The sequence below is a fragment of the Antedon bifida genome, chromosome 9 (assembly GCF_963402885.1).
Source record: "Antedon bifida chromosome 9, ecAntBifi1.1, whole genome shotgun sequence".
NCBI classification, from domain to species: Eukaryota; Metazoa; Echinodermata; class Crinoidea; order Comatulida; family Antedonidae; genus Antedon; species Antedon bifida.
The window spans coordinates 13776831-13794916 of NC_136234.1; the positions used below are offsets into that span (position 1 = coordinate 13776831).

The 18086-nt window shown below is 33.2% G+C and overlaps 1 protein-coding gene across 2 annotated transcripts in view; it reads left to right on the forward strand.

The window, feature by feature from the left end:
- The window catches only part of LOC144852142 (tyrosine-protein phosphatase non-receptor type 21-like), a 30662-nt gene extending 16961 nt beyond the window's left edge, over window positions 1-13701 (forward strand). The window contains exons 8-17 of one of the 2 annotated variants that reach the window (XM_078709880.1): window positions 2516-2686; window positions 5180-5203; window positions 6500-6660; window positions 7191-8872; window positions 9158-9307; window positions 9808-10005; window positions 10584-10658; window positions 12147-12306; window positions 12611-12768; window positions 13244-13701. In XM_078709880.1, coding sequence (XP_078566006.1) covers window positions 2516-2686; window positions 5180-5203; window positions 6500-6660; window positions 7191-8872; window positions 9158-9307; window positions 9808-10005; window positions 10584-10658; window positions 12147-12306; window positions 12611-12768; window positions 13244-13372 — 2908 coding nt within the window. In that variant the 3' untranslated portion in view covers window positions 13373-13701. The remainder of the gene's footprint in view (window positions 1-2515; window positions 2687-5179; window positions 5204-6499; window positions 6661-7190; window positions 8873-9157; window positions 9308-9807; window positions 10006-10583; window positions 10659-12146; window positions 12307-12610; window positions 12769-13243) is intronic. The other variant, XM_078709881.1, reaches the window with a different exon arrangement.
- Window positions 13702-18086: the final 4385 nt, after the last annotated feature.

Sequence of the window (18086 nt, forward strand, 5' to 3'; positions counted from 1 at the left end):
TCATTATCACATATTAATGAAATTCACTACACGTAAACTTCAGATCAAGGGTAAAAATATTAGCAAATAAAAACGCACGCGCACGTAGGTTCATGCGCGTGATATCGCGCGTTAAAAATTTAAAAAGCTCAAAATTAAGTTTTGATCAATTTAGAGCATGAATTAGGCCATTTGCGTGTTTCAAAAAATTACTGCGCAAAAATGCGTTTTTGCGCGCGCGATACTTAAAAAGCGTAAAAAATATGAATTTTTTTTACAAATCTCATTCTACTCACCATCCTTAGTACATTCACCAAATTTGAGTCAGTTCCGACTTAAAATAACGCTATACGAGCACGTTAAAAATGACAAAATGCGCACATTTATTTTACAAAAGTTCTGAAAATGGTGAAAAATAGGTCTTTTTTAAAATGAAAATAATTCTTCAGAATGCAAGATGACCCCCGATTTTTTTAACTTATTCTGGAAGCCATTGAGTTGTAGATATGAATTCATGTACACATTTTACGTACAAAATGTTTTGACGTCATCAAATGGCCACTTGAATTTAAAAATTAGGATTTGTTATCTTTTTGTGTAGATTATCACATTCAACAGAGCGCATCTTGGTTATGTGTGCTCGAATTTCGCACAACTTTCAGTATGTGCTTGCTTAATTAATTATCTTTATCATGAGTTGACACTATCTTCATTTTAATGACGTCATCACGCGTAAAAACTTGAATAACGTAGGCCGTGTAATTTCACCTTCGCAGTAAATTTGAATATCTTACAGCTCTTCAGAATTGAAGGTTACCTTGATGATTATAATTTATTATGAAAGCTGATGAAATGTAGATATTTATTCATATAAAAATTAAGCCTATCGGATGTTGTGACGTTAACATATGGCCAGTTGAAGTGAAAAAGTAGTTTTTTCATATTTTTCGTCAAAGTTATACACAATTCAAAGAGCGCGCACAGCGCTTCTACGTGCCAAATTGTTTTCCAAATCTTATATTTTTTTGCTCAATTAATTATCTTTCGAAATTGTCATCTTAAAGTTTAGTTTGATAACGTCATCATGCCAAAAAATTAGAACATGTGTCCCGCAATTTCACCTATGCTACACTGTATATAGATATACAGTATATACTGTACATATTGTATATGGCATATAGGCACAACTCAGCACTATAAGTATATAATAGGATGGCATACATCAACATTTTCCGATCGTATGTTAACGTACGTGCATGTTTAAAAAAAAATTAATTTCAGTAAAATGATAAAAATGATCACCTATAATTCGTCAAAGTGACGAATTAAATTCTAGTTTATAGGTTAGTTTAGTTTCAGGATCTTGTCAGATAATTTATATACCAGACATTTGGACTGCCACTGTATAATGTTTACATTATGTTTAGGAAAACATTTCTCTCAACAGTGTCATAGACATTTCATGATTGATTAAAAATCTGCAGAAAGCATTTCATAAGACTGTAAAAAAGTGTAGCGTATTAACAGTGCATGGCTTATGAACTCATTTTGAAGTATAAACCTATGTCTACACGCTCTTTTCTCTTTGGGAGTTAAAATGGATATGAAACAATGTCAAAATATCAACAAATGTTGATGAATCATTTTGACGTAAAATATAGAGTTATAGAGGTGGCGCTGCGTGGTTGCTAGCCAACCAAAAAATGCGTTCAACCTGCCTGAGTGACTCCAAGGTCACCAATGGTTTGGAATAGGCTTATTGAAGTAGTCATTTTAAAACTTAATCATTTTCAATAAAAATAAACTAAAATTTTAAAAGATCACTAAATATTTGTTTTTAATAATCTATTTATTCTTCAACTACAGTTTAAGTTTAAAAAAATTAAGCTAAGATACATAATTTGATAGAAATACAGAGATACAGTTTATCAACATAGTAGCGTTGAACGCATTTTTTGGTTGGCTAGCAACCATGCAGCGCCATCTATCGTTGTGACGTCACACCGCAGAACTCTATAGGTTGAATATCTTGATATCTTTGATAAATAAAATAAGTGAAATTTCAGGGAAAATGGCTGACCAACGACTGTAGCATCTAATCTTTGTTTCCTTAACATTCTAAACAAACGTATGCATAATCGTTAATTTAAAAGACCACTTTTGTAGCTGTTTCGTAATTTGTTAACAATGCCCAACTACAGCCAATGAGCTTCATCAAAGCGGACATGGAACGGATGTAAATAACACACATGTCTGTACTTCCGGCCGGGAGTGTTGTTAAAACAGCAATTCTAAACTAGAGTGTTTTATTTTTCTCCAAACTAAGTTTATGTGAATGAAGAAAAACACAAAACTTACGCTCTGTCTACACTATCAAACTTTATGTGACAACAAAATGTGATGTCATATAACTACCATATTTGGGGATATCACGAACATATTTGGGCACAACTAGTTTGATAGTGTAGACAAAGCTGTAGGTATATTTTGTGGTATATTAGAGTTACATTGCATCCTTTTTCTGCTGTATTTTCAGATGGAACGATATTGTAAATGTGACTCATTCTAAGAGGTTATTTGGTATAGAAAAGGCTCACAGTGAACAGACCATCTACTTCCACATGGAGGATGCAGAGAACGCCAAGTACGTCTGGAGGATGTGCAATACGCAACATCAGTTTTATAGAATCAACCTGGAGAATATGAGGTAAGGGAAATTATCTTCCGCAGTCTTAACTACAATAATTTATTTGATTTGACAGGTAAGTCTTACATTACAGCCTATTTGGTGGAATTACACACAGATACTGGCGGTATTTACTGCAGTAATTAGCCTGAATTTTACAGTAACTGCAGTAACTTACGTGCTAGTCTACTTGGCTGATTTCCACATGATGGAAATTTACATTTTTAACAGTAGGCCTACAGTACAATTATAGTCAGTGGTGTGAAACTTAATCCACTACTGCCATATGCTACCTTAGAAGCTGTCCACACTATCAAACTAGTTTGACAAAAAATGTGTGATGTGCCCAAATATGACGGTGATATGCCCAAATATGGTAGCGATGACATCACCATCCCATGGCCCATTTGTTGCAGTTTCCCCTACCTTTAACCATTTGTCTTTGACCCATCTTTGCTCAGTACATTTTAAAATATTTTGAATTGTAGCCATACGTATACAGTAGGCCAATTATTATGATTCTATCCTAATTAGCCTCTTCTCCTTGAGACAAGTGAACAACTGAAGTATCAATATATTAGCAATGAGATAAGTGTTGGACAAAGGTTAAATGGGTCTATACAGTATAATACATAGTTGAGCAGCTACTGTAATTAAAGGTGGGAGCATATCCTTTAAGATGATGTCAATCAAATTAGCTCCTACTTAGTATTACCATCAACACCTAAGAGGTTAGTGGAAATTGCAATAGTTTCCATGGATTGTCTACCTATCTTTCATTACAGCAGAGGTTTTGCTAATAGCATAGTCGATACTCGGTACTGTATCAGTATAATTTGTAGAGGATCATCATAGGAAAATTCTGCGATACATGGGAAATCTGTGTCAGAGGTCATAAACCTAACCTTAACAAAGGCCCAACATGAAATTTCCTATGATACTGGAGATATACCTGTAATGCTATATGTGAAGATAAAGTACAGACAATCTTGTGAATAGCAGGTAAAATCAATTAACTACTGTAATTATTTGCAGTGGTGGTGCCAGGATTTTCCCAACTGTGGTCCCCGACAGGATGAGGGGGATTTGACGATATTAGACATTTAAATGTATAAAGTAGTTAGTGAATGAATAAAATTCCTTGATCCACCCCGACAGTGGGCTAGCTCTCCCCGGGTAGATGGGGGCCTCGTCCTGGGCCCTTTTTCTTGAATAAGGACTTAAAACTAGAGGTCTGGTGTACACATTTGTGTTGCTGTTACTTACCATACAAAGATAACCAAAGCATTATTGTGGTACATCTAGCCCACTGTGCTTTGAGATGTTACTGTATAAAGCACATTATAATTAAAATGACGTATTGTGATTGATAGTTTTATGAAGTACATAATATTAAGACTCTTGTATCAACAGGCTACAAGTACAAAGTCTGCTTCTCCATAGAGATGTAGGTATCATAATTAAGATGAATTAAATGATTAATTTGAATGAACAAGTCTAACACATTCTATACATTCCTACCGCCCTATGTTTCACAATCAATTTACTGCAACATGCCTCACAAATTAAATAAATTTATACTTTCTCTTTTCTGCGGTTTGACCTAGATTTTTCAAACTACTGTAATGTTTCAGTGAAAATGAAACTTTTAAATACTCATTTCATTTTTAGAAAATGCTGCTCAAAATATTTTGCCTTTACTATGACATGGATGAGTTCAATAAAAAATGATGTTATTAAAATGTTATGTATCAGGTCAAAAATTAAACTTAACAAATACTTAAACTCGCCTCATTCAGCCATTTCACAAGAATGTATTCTTTATTCCACGTCTTGATACTTTAATCCAATAAGTCCATAACAATTTTTATTTTTGTAATTTTGTCCCCAGACTCAAAATTGTTTATGTGTTCATTTATTTTGATTTGTAGTTATTGTTCGCAAAAAAAAAAACGGTTTCTATAATACAATAGCTAATCTGTAGCTATTTTTAGTGACAAGGTTTCATTTTATTTATCAAATATTTAAAATTAGTTTTTTTGTATTGTATAATATATTCCTGTGTTTTTTTTTTATTATTGTTATCTTTGTATTGTGTGTTCTATTTGATACTGTATGACAATACATTTTTATAGATTTATAATAATAATAATATCCTGGATTTATATAGCACCTAATGTTGTGAAACCTCTAAGCGCTGTACATTAACTAATACGAAAAAAGGGATTCCAACCATGCCAAAAAAAAAACCCCAAACCACAGTAAGGGGATACACCTTCGTCGCTAACCAGGGATCGGTCTAATTGAACCCCGGTCAGTACCAGTTGTGTCTCGGTCATCCCAGACTCGGGCGCCTCCTGCCCTACTAAATTAGATCTAAAATAATTTAGGTGGCATGGTAAAGGAGAAAAAAGGGGATTAATTTATTATTTTCAAATTAATCACACTTGCCTGTACTATGTACAGTATATTAAATATTTGTATATTTTTGTTCCCTTAATGCTTTCACTTCAGACCAGGCTATGATAGCCAACATTGGTAAGATGGTTTTATTTATCAATATTCATGTTCCAGCACTTTTCTTTGGATTTTAAACACATTGCTTCCTTTCTCCTTCTCTTCCCCTCTATTCTTGTTTTTATATAAACATTCTGAAATGATTTTAGCACACATCAAAAGCTTTCTGTTTATTCCTGCTTTCCTGTTGTTCAAAATAGCAAGTAGTAATGCATCTTGCATACATATTAAATGTTTTGTTAAAGTAGGCCACTTTAGGATACTTACTAAAACCAGTACAATACAGAAATCTGAATGACCAAGCCCTCTAGCCAAAGAGGTACAAAGCGTTTGGATGAACTTCCTCTTTGAAGTGCTCTTTTATTGTTTAAACCAGTAGCAGAAGTGATCACTATAACTATCCCAGCACATGACGATATTTTGTCAATCCTTTGCACCTTTTGAAAAATAAATGAAGATGAACTAGTTAGTGCTGGGTACAGACTTAATCAACATCGATACTACAATTACAAAATCAGTAATGCAAGTGAGAACCACATATCCTACTTCCCCTACTAAAAAATTTGATTTCTTTTATATGTTTTTAAAACTCTACAGTATATACAAATATGGGTTTTAGATGCGAGATGGTGAATTACAGATTGCTGTTGCAAGTGTAAATTCACAGATTCAATTTCAGGCTTGGTTTGTTTATGAATCCCCAACACCTTGTGAACTCTGTTGACCCTAGTTGACCCTAGTTGAATGAGGATCAGGAATTTAAAGCATTTTCAGTCAAACATAGGCATTTTATAGGTCATTAGTATATTTAAATGGGATAAAGGCCAATTTACACGACAAGCGGTAACATAAGTGGAAAATAACTATATTTTTTTGTTTATTTGTGTAAATTGGCCTTAATAATACATAAAAAGCTGTTACTATTGATTTGTTATTGAATGTCCATATTGTATGTATTCAGTGTTTTTTATACACTTTGGTTTAGTTTGTTACACTGTTTCATATTCTTCAATATTTATTTATTATTTACTATTTTAATATTTTTCTATTAAAATGTGTGTACTTTTTTGTACTGCTACATAATCGTTTTGTTAGCTATATTCAACAGACAATGTGACAAGCAAGTGCCAAACATTTTAAAATGTTGTTCAACAGACAAAAGACTTGGCTTGGGATGAACATTGTTTTTGCCATTGTTGTTCTATTTGTAGTCATTTGGCATTCTTCCAGAACTAGTACTACTGATAATTGATTTGGCCTCTAATTGCAGGCTGTATTTACATATTTTATATATGATTTTATTATTTATTTTTGTAGGCACAATAGAAATGAAGTATCACTTGATGGACCAATGCAAGGCCTTACTAAATCTCCGGTCACCTCGTCCATTGAGAGACGACCCACACTAATAAACAGACGCAATGCTGACACGCAAAATCATGTGATAACAAAGCGCTCCCAAAGACTGTCCTCATCAGGTAATACTAAATATATTTATGTTATCTTTTGTATTTCAATAATAATTTGTTTACACTTATTTATTTATTTATTTCGGTATAAAAAAACATACAAAAAGCAGCAGAAGCTGAAAGTATGGCATTTACATAATTACTGTATAAAAAGTACACAAAAACATCAAAACATTAACATAGGAAAAATATCAATACATTAAGTAATAAAAATTTATACAAAAAACATTCAAACATGAAATAGTCATACAAAAACAAAGGGAAATCAACCACAGCAAAAAAGTGATTAAAATTCATTAGATTGAGTAATACACATAATAATAGAAAATGTTAAAGTCTGAATATTTCCAAAAATTGTTTACAGTAAAGGTAATTTGGTTACAGTATGTTGTTGATTCTCAAAAATGTCAACTATGATTGTTCAGTTATATCTCAAGATATCATTCTCAAACAATAAAAAAAAAATATAAGGTTATATTGCATATAACCTAATAATGATTTACCTGTTAATAATCTCTGTTTTTCCTTTGTCATTACAGATATTGGAGATATGGATTCTAGGACAACGGTTGAACTTACAACTAATCCAGAAATAATTGCTTTTAATGAGAGATCAAATGGAGATCTTATCAGCAGCCATGAAAACATGAGGGTAGTTGAAAATGGAATGACGAGCCATGCGCTTAGTATGAACTCATTGAATCAAGGAATTCAGATGCCCGTGTCTCCAATGTCTTCAAATTTAAGCGTGGCAAGTAATGAGCCACGGAACTCTTTGTATACCCATCTCCCAGCCTATCGAGCGAGTCCTGATTATGACACCGTTTTACGAGCTAAGCAAAAATTAGCAGAAGTTGGAGAACACAGTCAAAGCCTTGGTAATCTTGGCGTAGGACATGGTGTATATCACAATGTATTGTATTACGAGCCAAACGGTCGATACGGTGCCGCTATGCACCCAGCCAATAGGCAACAAATGTCACTAAGCTATAGCAACCCGAACACAAATATATCAAGTAGCGTGATTGACACGTCATCAGAATCGTTACAATATCCATCCGTGAATCAAAACCTTTATAACCAAATGATGGTGGCGTATAGTACGCCAGAATTGAGTAAACAATATCATTCCGCAGAGGAATATGTCACAGAAAAACTGTTGAAAAATAAGTTTAAACCTCCACCACCGTATCCACGTGGAAGCACGAGCACTCCAGATCTTGCACGACATTCCAATTTCTCCGTCAGTCACAGCAGTCCAGATTTAGTGAGCAGACGATTGCGCTCCTCCATTCAACCGGTGCAGGAAGTTACAGATTTACCAATGAACAGTTCGTCAAGTAGTAACGTTGTGAATATTAGTAATGTGGATCTATCGCAATCATTGCCTGTAGAAGCATTCGGTAACTTGCACCTGAACGGCAACATGAACCATGTTATGCACCCGTTAAGGCGACACGACCAACAAAGTTTGAACTACTTTAATGGTTTGTCGCATATGAGGCCTGGTTATTTAGATTTATCAAATCCAGATCCCCGTTTAGTCTCGCTTCATGAGTACCAATCAGACCCGGCATTACGTATTACACACACTCCTCATCATGTTGTTCGACCGCCAAGTGATTTCGCAGATACTAGTGATATGGACTCACCTAATATGCTCTACAGCCCACCACCAGCATATAAACATACCCCTTCTGCTAACGATGTGTTCTTTAGCCAGAATGGGTATAGCGAAATGGAAACTAGGTCACCCACGAGTCCTGGGTCACCCTCTAGAAAATTCACTCCAAAGCAATTAGAAAGATCTGCTGAAATGCAAGAACTTAATGGATCGCAATTTGCACTGCAAAATCATCATGAAACAAATATCGTGCAATCACGTTTACGCACAGTCTCTGCCCCGGATGCGTTACAGGAGACTCACTTTGGTGCTTCTATGCCGTCTTACGATGCAACGTCCGATTCGTCATCAACTATGTCGCCGGTTAATAAACAAGCACCATTAAGTCCGAGCCACATGAGTGTTAGTTCCGTCACTACCACTGGGAGTGGAATGACGACTGATTCGGACTCGGAAGACCAAAACAAAGACAAAGAAGATGATGAAAATATTATAGGACCTCTTAAAATGGCCGCCATGAATGGTTTAACTCTTGTGCGACCTGGAAAGACCGATTCTGAAGGCACAACACCTGTCAAGCACCCAAGAGATGCAAGGGTATGTTCTGATAAATATTAACCAAGTATATGTTTTTTGTATAGTACTATGTATTTTCCCGAAATTCTCATATTCCAAATGTGTTTTTAATGGTAACAAAGAATTTGGAACCTGTTAGACCAAGTATTTGGTAGAGTTTTCCGGGTCTCTAGAGAGGCTGGTATTAAGACAGTTGGCTTAAAAAATATGTACATTCAGCTCTCCAAAAAGTGGTTCTTAGATTGTATTATGTCATGTGAGGTGTTTTTATTTAATTTTGATTTTAGTTTACATTTTTGTTTTCAGCGGAAAATCCTTGAAAACCAAATCACGGAAGGACAAGTTTTTACAGAGTATGAGAAAATAGCCAGAAAGAAGCCAAATGCGTCATTCTACACAGCACAACTACCCGACAATGAAGCACGAAACCGCTTCAAAGATGTACTCCCATATGAGGTTAGAGGTCGTTTCTCAATCATATTTACTTTTACTGTTACATGGCTCTTCTTGCCTTCTTTTGTGATTAATAAGTTAGGGTACAATAATGACACCAGTTCCAACTAAGATCTGCGTAGAGTGGCATTCAAGTTTAGCTACTGTAAATGGCACATGTATAGACTAGTCTAGCATAATTCTCATGTGGTTTGCAGATGTCAGATTCTTAGCTCTGGTTGAATTTTTTTTCCGGAATAGTTACTACAGTAAAACCACTAGTAAGTGGACAATATCAGCACCAAACGAATTTACCCATCAATTGGGTTTTTCCTATTGGTGTTGGTAGTAGTACCTTTGGAACCCAACTAAATTTCCTCGAAATAGGTTTATCATAGTTCTAGGACATGTATTTATCCTTGTTTGTTTCACAAAAAGATGTGGTAAAACTTTTGAGATCCATTATATTTGTTGTACCATTTATTATAAGATTGTTTTGCAAAGTATATTTAATTTTTTTTTAGGATACACGCGTGAAGCTGGCTACAATGGTGGACAACAGCACAGGTTACATCAATGCTTCTCATGTCAAAGTACCAATAGCTGGAGAGATCATGCACTACATTGCATCTCAAGCACCAATGGAGAACACAGTGAAAGACTGGTGGAGGATGGTTTGGGAACAAGAGGTGCTTGTGATTGTGATGTTGACAGCTCTTGAGGTAAGTAGATTATAATGTTAGTGGTGATGGTTGTGGTAGGGAGATGGTTGTGGTAGAGAGGTGGTTGTGGTATGGTGATTATGGTGGTAAGATGATGGTGGTATGCTATGGTGAGGATGGTATAGGTACATGTGATGTGATTTTGACAGCTCTTGAGGTAAGTAGATAATAATCTTAGTTGTGATGGTTGTGGTAGAGAGATGGTTGTGGTAGAGAGGTGGTTGTGGTATGGTGATTATGGTGGTAAGATGACTATGGTGGTAAGATGATGGTGGTACGCTATGGCGAGGATGGTATAGGTACATGTGATGTGATTTTGACAGCTCTTGAGGTAAGTAGATAATAATCTTAGTGGTGATGGTTATGGTAGGGAGATGGTTGTGGTAGAGAGGTGGTTGTGGTAAGTTGATGGAGGTACACTATGGTGGTGATGATATACTATAGGTACATGTGGTGTGATTTTGAAATAGTGATGGTTGTGGTGTTGGTGGTTGTGATGACTTGTGTCTGGTTTTAAAGCATTTAGTACAGAATAACTGGGCGTTATATTATGTTTTATTATTCGATTTGAATTATAGGAAGATGGCAAGCAGAAGTGTTACCCATATTGGCCAAATTTCAAGGCATCAAATAACATGGTTGAGTTTGGACCAGTAAGTATTATCTTCCCCAGGCATATGAAAATGATCTGGCTAATTCTGTTTTGTTCCAACAATTCCACATCTTGTACAGATGTTCCCATTAATTAATCAAAATCATGCAAACGATCTAAAACTAATTTAAGTTTTTTTGGTCTAAATTAGTACATATCGCTCTCCAAAAATGTTAGTTCCACCAATATTGAGTGCAATTTTGAATGTTATTCTTTAAAAATAGGCGGCGCTGTTGGAATTTAAGTGAGGTTGTCCACAGTAATGGTCTTGAGTTTATTTATCTACCAAGTTAATTCCTGGTTAGACAAATGTTCTACCTTAATGATATCGACTTTAAACTCTTTGAATGTAAATTAAATAAAATAGATAAAGTTGTGACACATAAAACACGTTTCTTAAGTGCTGTAATTGCTCTGAGTAGAAGTGTCAAGAGAAGATCAAAGCCTATTTTATACTGACACACAGTCAAGATGTACAGTTATACTCTAAGCTATTTTTGTTAAGTTTAACAAAACACAAAAATAATATATTAAATGATTAATTAATCTTGCATCAGTCATAATGCATCAAGTGAAGAGCAAAGCATTTTTTTACGGCAACACAAAGATAATATTATTATGTTATTATACCTAAAGCTATTTTTGTTAACCTAGGATCTATTCATTTACAGTGTGATTTAGTTTGATCATAATGGTTATCATTGACCCCTTATAGAATAATTTTCCCAACATAATAACATTTTTGACAATGAAACACTGTTAGATATTTTTATTAATATCCGCTACATTTTATCTTTAAATAAAATGTGGGGGGAATAACCTGTGTCTTTCAACCTACCTGGTTGGTTCACACAACTTTTATCTCTCTTAAACTGTCTACACTATCAAGTTTACACTAACTAGTTTGACAAAAAAATGTTATGGGCCCAAATATGTTAGTGATATGATATCATCATGTCCATATATGGACACATTTTTTTTCACATAATGTTTGATAGGGTAGACAGAGCTTTAAAGGTCCCTTCGTATCAAATAACTGGTACCATTTGCCTGTCAACGGTGGGGGCTGTAACCCCCACCATTTGCCTGTCAATAGTGGGGGCTGTAACCCCCACCATTTGCCTGTCAATAGTGGGGGCTGTAACCCCCACCATTTGCCTGTCAACGGTGGGGGCTGTAACCCCCACCATTTGCCTGTCAATGGTGGGGGCTGTAACCCCCACCATTTGCCTGTCAACGGTGGGGACTGTAACCCCCACCATTTGACTGTCAACGGTGGGGGCTGTAAGCCCCACCATTTGCCTGTCAATGGTGGGGGCTGTAACCCCCTGCTTGAATTCAAACAATGCACTGGGTTCACACAAGCCAAATGTGTACTGCTTTCAAATTTTTGATAAATCAACATTTGTTTGAGATTCATCAATAGTTATCAGCTTTCTTTCTAACAACAATCTTATTTTTGATTTAAATATCTTCTTATTATTTACAGTTTAAAATAATTGGACAATTCACTAATGATTCCGGTTGTTATATAACCAGTGGTCTTACGATCCGTCACATTCCATCCGGAGAGCAGCGTACAATATGGCATCTACAATACACGGATTGGCCTAAACAAGGCTGTCCAACAGATGTTTATGGCTTTCTCAGTAAGTGGTAGTTTGTTTAAATATATATTTAATTGGACAAAACTAAGTAAAATAAATTGTGAGCTGAACTTTATGTGAATCTAAGCCTACTCTAAGGTATGATCCCACTATAGGGTATAAGCCCATTGTAGTATATGTTGGCATTTAAGCAAATAGATTTTGAGCCATTTATTCTATTACCAATACTGTACATCAAAAAATATTCAATATTGGTTGATACTAAGAAATCATACTAATTTATAAGAATTCCATTGGAGAAAAAATTGTATTAAATTCACATTATTTTAATTGTATATGTAAACAGGTTTTATTGAAGAATTTCAGTCTGTTTGTCGTCATGCCAACAGTCTTCATGAGAAGGCAATTTCATCACCTGTATTAGTACACTGCGTCGCAGGTGTTGGCAGGACAGGTGTTCTTATACTTACAGATGCAATGATTAACAGTCTAGAACATAATGAGGTTGGTACTTATTTGCATATATTATTCTCATTGGCTGATTGGGAGTTTATTTGTTTTGCATTATAATATCCCTATCTCAATGTTTTATGTATCTGTGATGTTTTGATTATTTTAGTGTCATTTTGTACCATGTAACTTTTATTGCAGAGTATCATGAATTTCCCTGTTTTATTTATACGGACAATAAGGTTTTCTGAAATCCTGAGGTTGATGCTCATTTGCATATATTGTTCTCATTGGCTGAATTTAATCATTATAAATAGTAATGTACCTATTTCAATTAGATTGGTACTCATTTGATAATATATAATTTGCTGAGGCTGATTAAGAGTTGTTGTTTAAAGTATAATTATGTACACATTAAATATATGTAGCAATTTAAAAAAATATTTTTGACGCTCACCATTCAAAATGTGTATTCGCATTCACATGTTGGCCATTCAGTGTTTATAATTTTGTTTTTTTTTACATATAGGAAATCAACATTGCCAAGATGCTGAATCTGATTCGTCAACAAAGAATGTATACAATACAAACAGTCGGCCAGTACCAGTTTGTTTACAGAACACTTATACAGTCACTCAAGAACACAAGACTTATATAGTTTTGCTACAAAAAAGTTACTACTGTACTAAAAAGTTATATAAGTATCGCTACAGCACATTATTTATGTAAGTTACCATTTCTAAGAACACATGACTTATAGAGTATTCTACACAATTTATATAAGTTACTACTATATAAGTTATGACTTATATAGTATCGATGCACTATACAATTTATATAAGTTTGTATTAAGAGCATATGATTTTATAAGTATTACTACAACACATTATTTATGTAATGTACCATTCCTAAAAACACATGACTTATAGAGTATTCTACACAATTTATATTGTTAGTTACTACTATATAAGTTATGACTTATATAGTATCGCTGCACTATACAATTTATATAAGTTTGTATTAAAAGCATATTATTATTATAAGTTTTGCTACAACACATTATTTATGTAAGTTAGCATTGTTATAAGAACAGAAAACTTACAGAGTGTTCTACACAATTTATATAAGTTACTATAAGTTATGACTTATATAGTATCGCTGCACTATACAATTTATATAAGTTTATATTATAAGAGCATATGACTTCATATAAGTATTGCTACAGCACATTATTTATGTAAGGTAGCATTGCGTGACTTGTATAGTATTGCTACACTATATAATTTATATAAGTTTGTACTAAGATCATATAACTTTATATAAGTATCGATACAGTACACTATTTATGTAAGTTACCATTCCTAAAAACACACAACTTTTATTTAGTATTCATGCAGTACATAATTCATATGAATTAGTACTAAGTACTTTGGCTTATATTTAGGATCATTAAAGTACATAATTTATATAAGTTAGTACTAAAACTTATGACTTAAAAATATAGCTACAGCACAACTTAGTGTTGCTTAAAAAGAGATTATATAATATCACTGAAGTACATAATATTTATATACAAATCATGGGTTGTTGAAAATTTCAATTGTAAGCTTATAATAATAATATTGTTAATTATCAATGTAGTTAAAAATGTATATTTGTATATTTTCTATATTGTTTTTCTTTATTGAATAAAATTAAGTATTATATTTAAATTTATTAGATACTTATTATATATCCAATTGTTACACTTCGATTTTATATGTATATAATATTTTAACCTAGCTTTGTGTTTTTTAGTTAAATTTATTAAGTATTATAATTAAATTAAAAATAGATTAATGTATTAAAAATGAATATAATCATAGTTATTCCACCACCAAATTGATATTATTTTAGTTTAACCATTATATTTGCATATAGTAATGTTACTGATTATACATTTTGTGAAATTGGAGATTGCTGAATAGTTATTTTTAATAGACCATTTTTAATTATTCATTTGAACAAATTTTCAAATATAAATAATTTTAATCTCGAACATAACATTGTCCATAAAAACTTAGATATTTAGTCATATTTTCACCTTTGTAGATATAGTTTATGTAATGTTTTTATATCAAACTAAACTAATGTTAAACACCTTTTACATAGCCTGACTGGTTAGATCGAAAATTCATAATTTTACAAATTTGTTAGAATTTTAATAGTTGATAAAGCATATTTAAACACAAATTTTATGGTAAATCTTCATCCTTCACAGACCATAAAAGTTTGTTAATGTTTAACAATGCCCATTAGTACTAGACAAGTAAAATTCAATTTGAGTCCCATGGGCTAATAAATGATTATCACAACAGTTCTCTCTATTCAGGCTTGTAACAGAATGTAAACCACATAAGATATGCCTTGATATTATTTTATAAGTATGTGGGTTTACAATATTTGTTTACAATAATTGGTGTATTCCATTGTGAACTTTTACATTGGTTATTGTTTTTCCATTCAGTATGTAATTAACAGAGTATTTTGAAAGTCATGTAAACACTCAATGAACAAGCTTGCCGTAAGCGTGGTTCCCACTAGCAACGCAGTCTACACAAAACGAAAGAAAATGCCCTTCTGATAATTGTGTTTGCCCCCGCCTGCGTGAAATCAAACCTGCAATGTTTGCGTCGTCGGTTCCCATACAGCACTTGGCGTCCATACGTTGTAGCGTTGCGTTACATTGCGTCTCTAGTGGGAACCACGCTTTAATTTTCTTTTGAGCACTAAGTTGTCCCAATTGAATATACCAAATTAGATCAAATTAAAAGTAAGTTTAGCCCTGCTAGAATATTTACATTTTCCAATGTGTTAAGTTAGAAATTATATAAATGGTGCATTTTTTTTCCTGTACCTATATTGAATATGTATGATGCATGACGTAAGCATGGACCTAACTAAAAATGAGCTAATGACAATGGTTTCCAAGTCGATAAGGGTTATAATGCTATGTTATGATGTGGCATGCGCCTAGTTCAATGCCCTTAAATGACATTTTGTTTTTTTAGCTGTGTCAAAGCTATGTTTACACGCACTTGAGTTAACACAGTTCTATTCATGGTTAAGCTGATCTGAATCATATCCGAGTTACATCCGCGGTAAATGGTCATGTGAACAATTACCTGTGTTATAAAGTAACTTCATGTCGTTAACAACAATATAACTCCAATGTAACTCTGATTTCAGTAAATCCGCAGAACAAAGCTAAACCAAACTGTAGTTCTGATAGACCGCAATTTAAACATAGCTTATGAGGGGTTAGGTTCATGCCAGTTTTACTCAATCAACTTGTTATGGTCATGCATATTCACGTTTCTGCCTTAACATGTTGGGGAAAAATAATACACCTTGTTTAGTCAAGTATGTAAAACTAAAGTAATCGTTTTGCGTATGTTTATTATGAATATTACAGTAACAATATTTTTATACATTTTTAATAAGGTTTTAAGGCGCTATTCTATTCCAATTTCATATATATTTATAAATCAATTTTTTACCTTGTTCTTGTGAACGCCACATTTCCAGATGTACAAACATTCATAATTCTAAATGATATTTTTATATAAGACTTGATAATACAGAGTACAGTAGTTAGTGGTATTTTAAAACCTTGCATATGAGAATGATTTCATCCATCTGAAACCTTGTTTATTTATTTCGTATTTTAATGGTTTAAAAAAAAGATTTTGAAGAATTTTAAAATGTATGTATATAAAGTAAATATTCATTTACATTATAAAGAAAGCATATTATTTTAACAATATAATACTATTGAAGATGTTAAAATAAATGTGTCGAGAGTCATGCATTCTCTATTGAAAAACTCTAACACATTACAATGATGACACCATAATTGTTTACAATCTGTTGGTTTAAGTGATTGTCTTATACCCCTTTTACATTGCCTACCAAAACTTTGGAGTTAACACACACCAGAGTGTCCACACAGGAGTTTTGCTAGATGTGAAAGGTATTGTAGGTGTTATAATTCTAAGCGAAAATGTGAGTGTATAAACGAGTTAAATTACAAATTATGTCAGATTAGGGCAAAACATCTGACCAGAGTTATATGGTTAACAGAAATAGAAAAGATTTGAAAAGAGGTATCATTCATTTTATTGTATTACTGTTCTTTTTTTTAATAGCATTATTGCATATATTTTTAGATTTACATATTTAAGAGATTGCCACTATTAAGACAAGTGCAATATTATCGGCTTATGTTTTATATACTAACAATGGTTGCTATTTGTACAGTGTCAAAAATGCTTGATTATTATATAATTAATAATCAAGGATTTTGAGGATTTCCAAATTGATAAGAGCCTGTTAATATAACTGTGTACTGTGTTGTTTTTATCACAGAAATTGATATAAAAGTATTTTATAGCTGTGTGGGATATAGGGACCAGGTTTTAGAATATCAAACAAAACTAATGTATTAAATAAATATGAATCATGAATGTGGTTTTTTTTTCATTCACTTATAATGTTATAAGTGATACATACATGCCAACACTCCCGGTTTGGTTGGGAGATTCCCATATTCTAGACTCATCTTCTGGCCTAACATTGTGCTCCCAGTTTTCCATATTTTCTCCAGAATTACAACAATAACTGAATTTTTATGTATATGTGTTCGTTGTCTGCATTAAAATATAACAGCTTACACACAAGCAAATTTACAATATTTAAGCCAATGTACAACCATCTGCGGTCATCATTTTAAAAATGTTTTCTCAAAAGAAAGAGGATTCTCCTCAAGTAGCCATCATGCGATACTGCTTGTGACATAGAGGACACTGTTGACTTAAAAAAACACTATCTCCTGTTTTTTTAACTTCAGATGTTGGCATGTATGGTGATATTATGTTTATTCACATCATTCCAAATAATATAAACAATATTACTGTAAGTATGCATTGTAAAATATTAATGTCCTATTTTAAACACATAAACAAATGTAACATATGGTAACAAATTAATACGTTGATAGAAATTTGTTAGAAAGTTCTGTCTGCACTATCAAACTAGTTTAACAAAAAAGTGTGATGTACCCAAATGTGGTAGTGATATGAGATCATCGTGTCCATATTTGGGAACATCGCATTTTTTTGTCGCATAAAGTTTGATCAGACCTTTAAAGCTAGTTCAATCTTGGGAAAAAGTTGGTGACCTTATCAGGCCTCATCAAGACCTCTGAGAAGCCGATGAAACACAGTGGTCATGTCTACACATATGTTTGTATCTTTCTGATGAACTTTGATACAGAATTTACATACATTGCATTACACTGTAACTTGGTATGGTTATCCCGGCAGATAATAGAT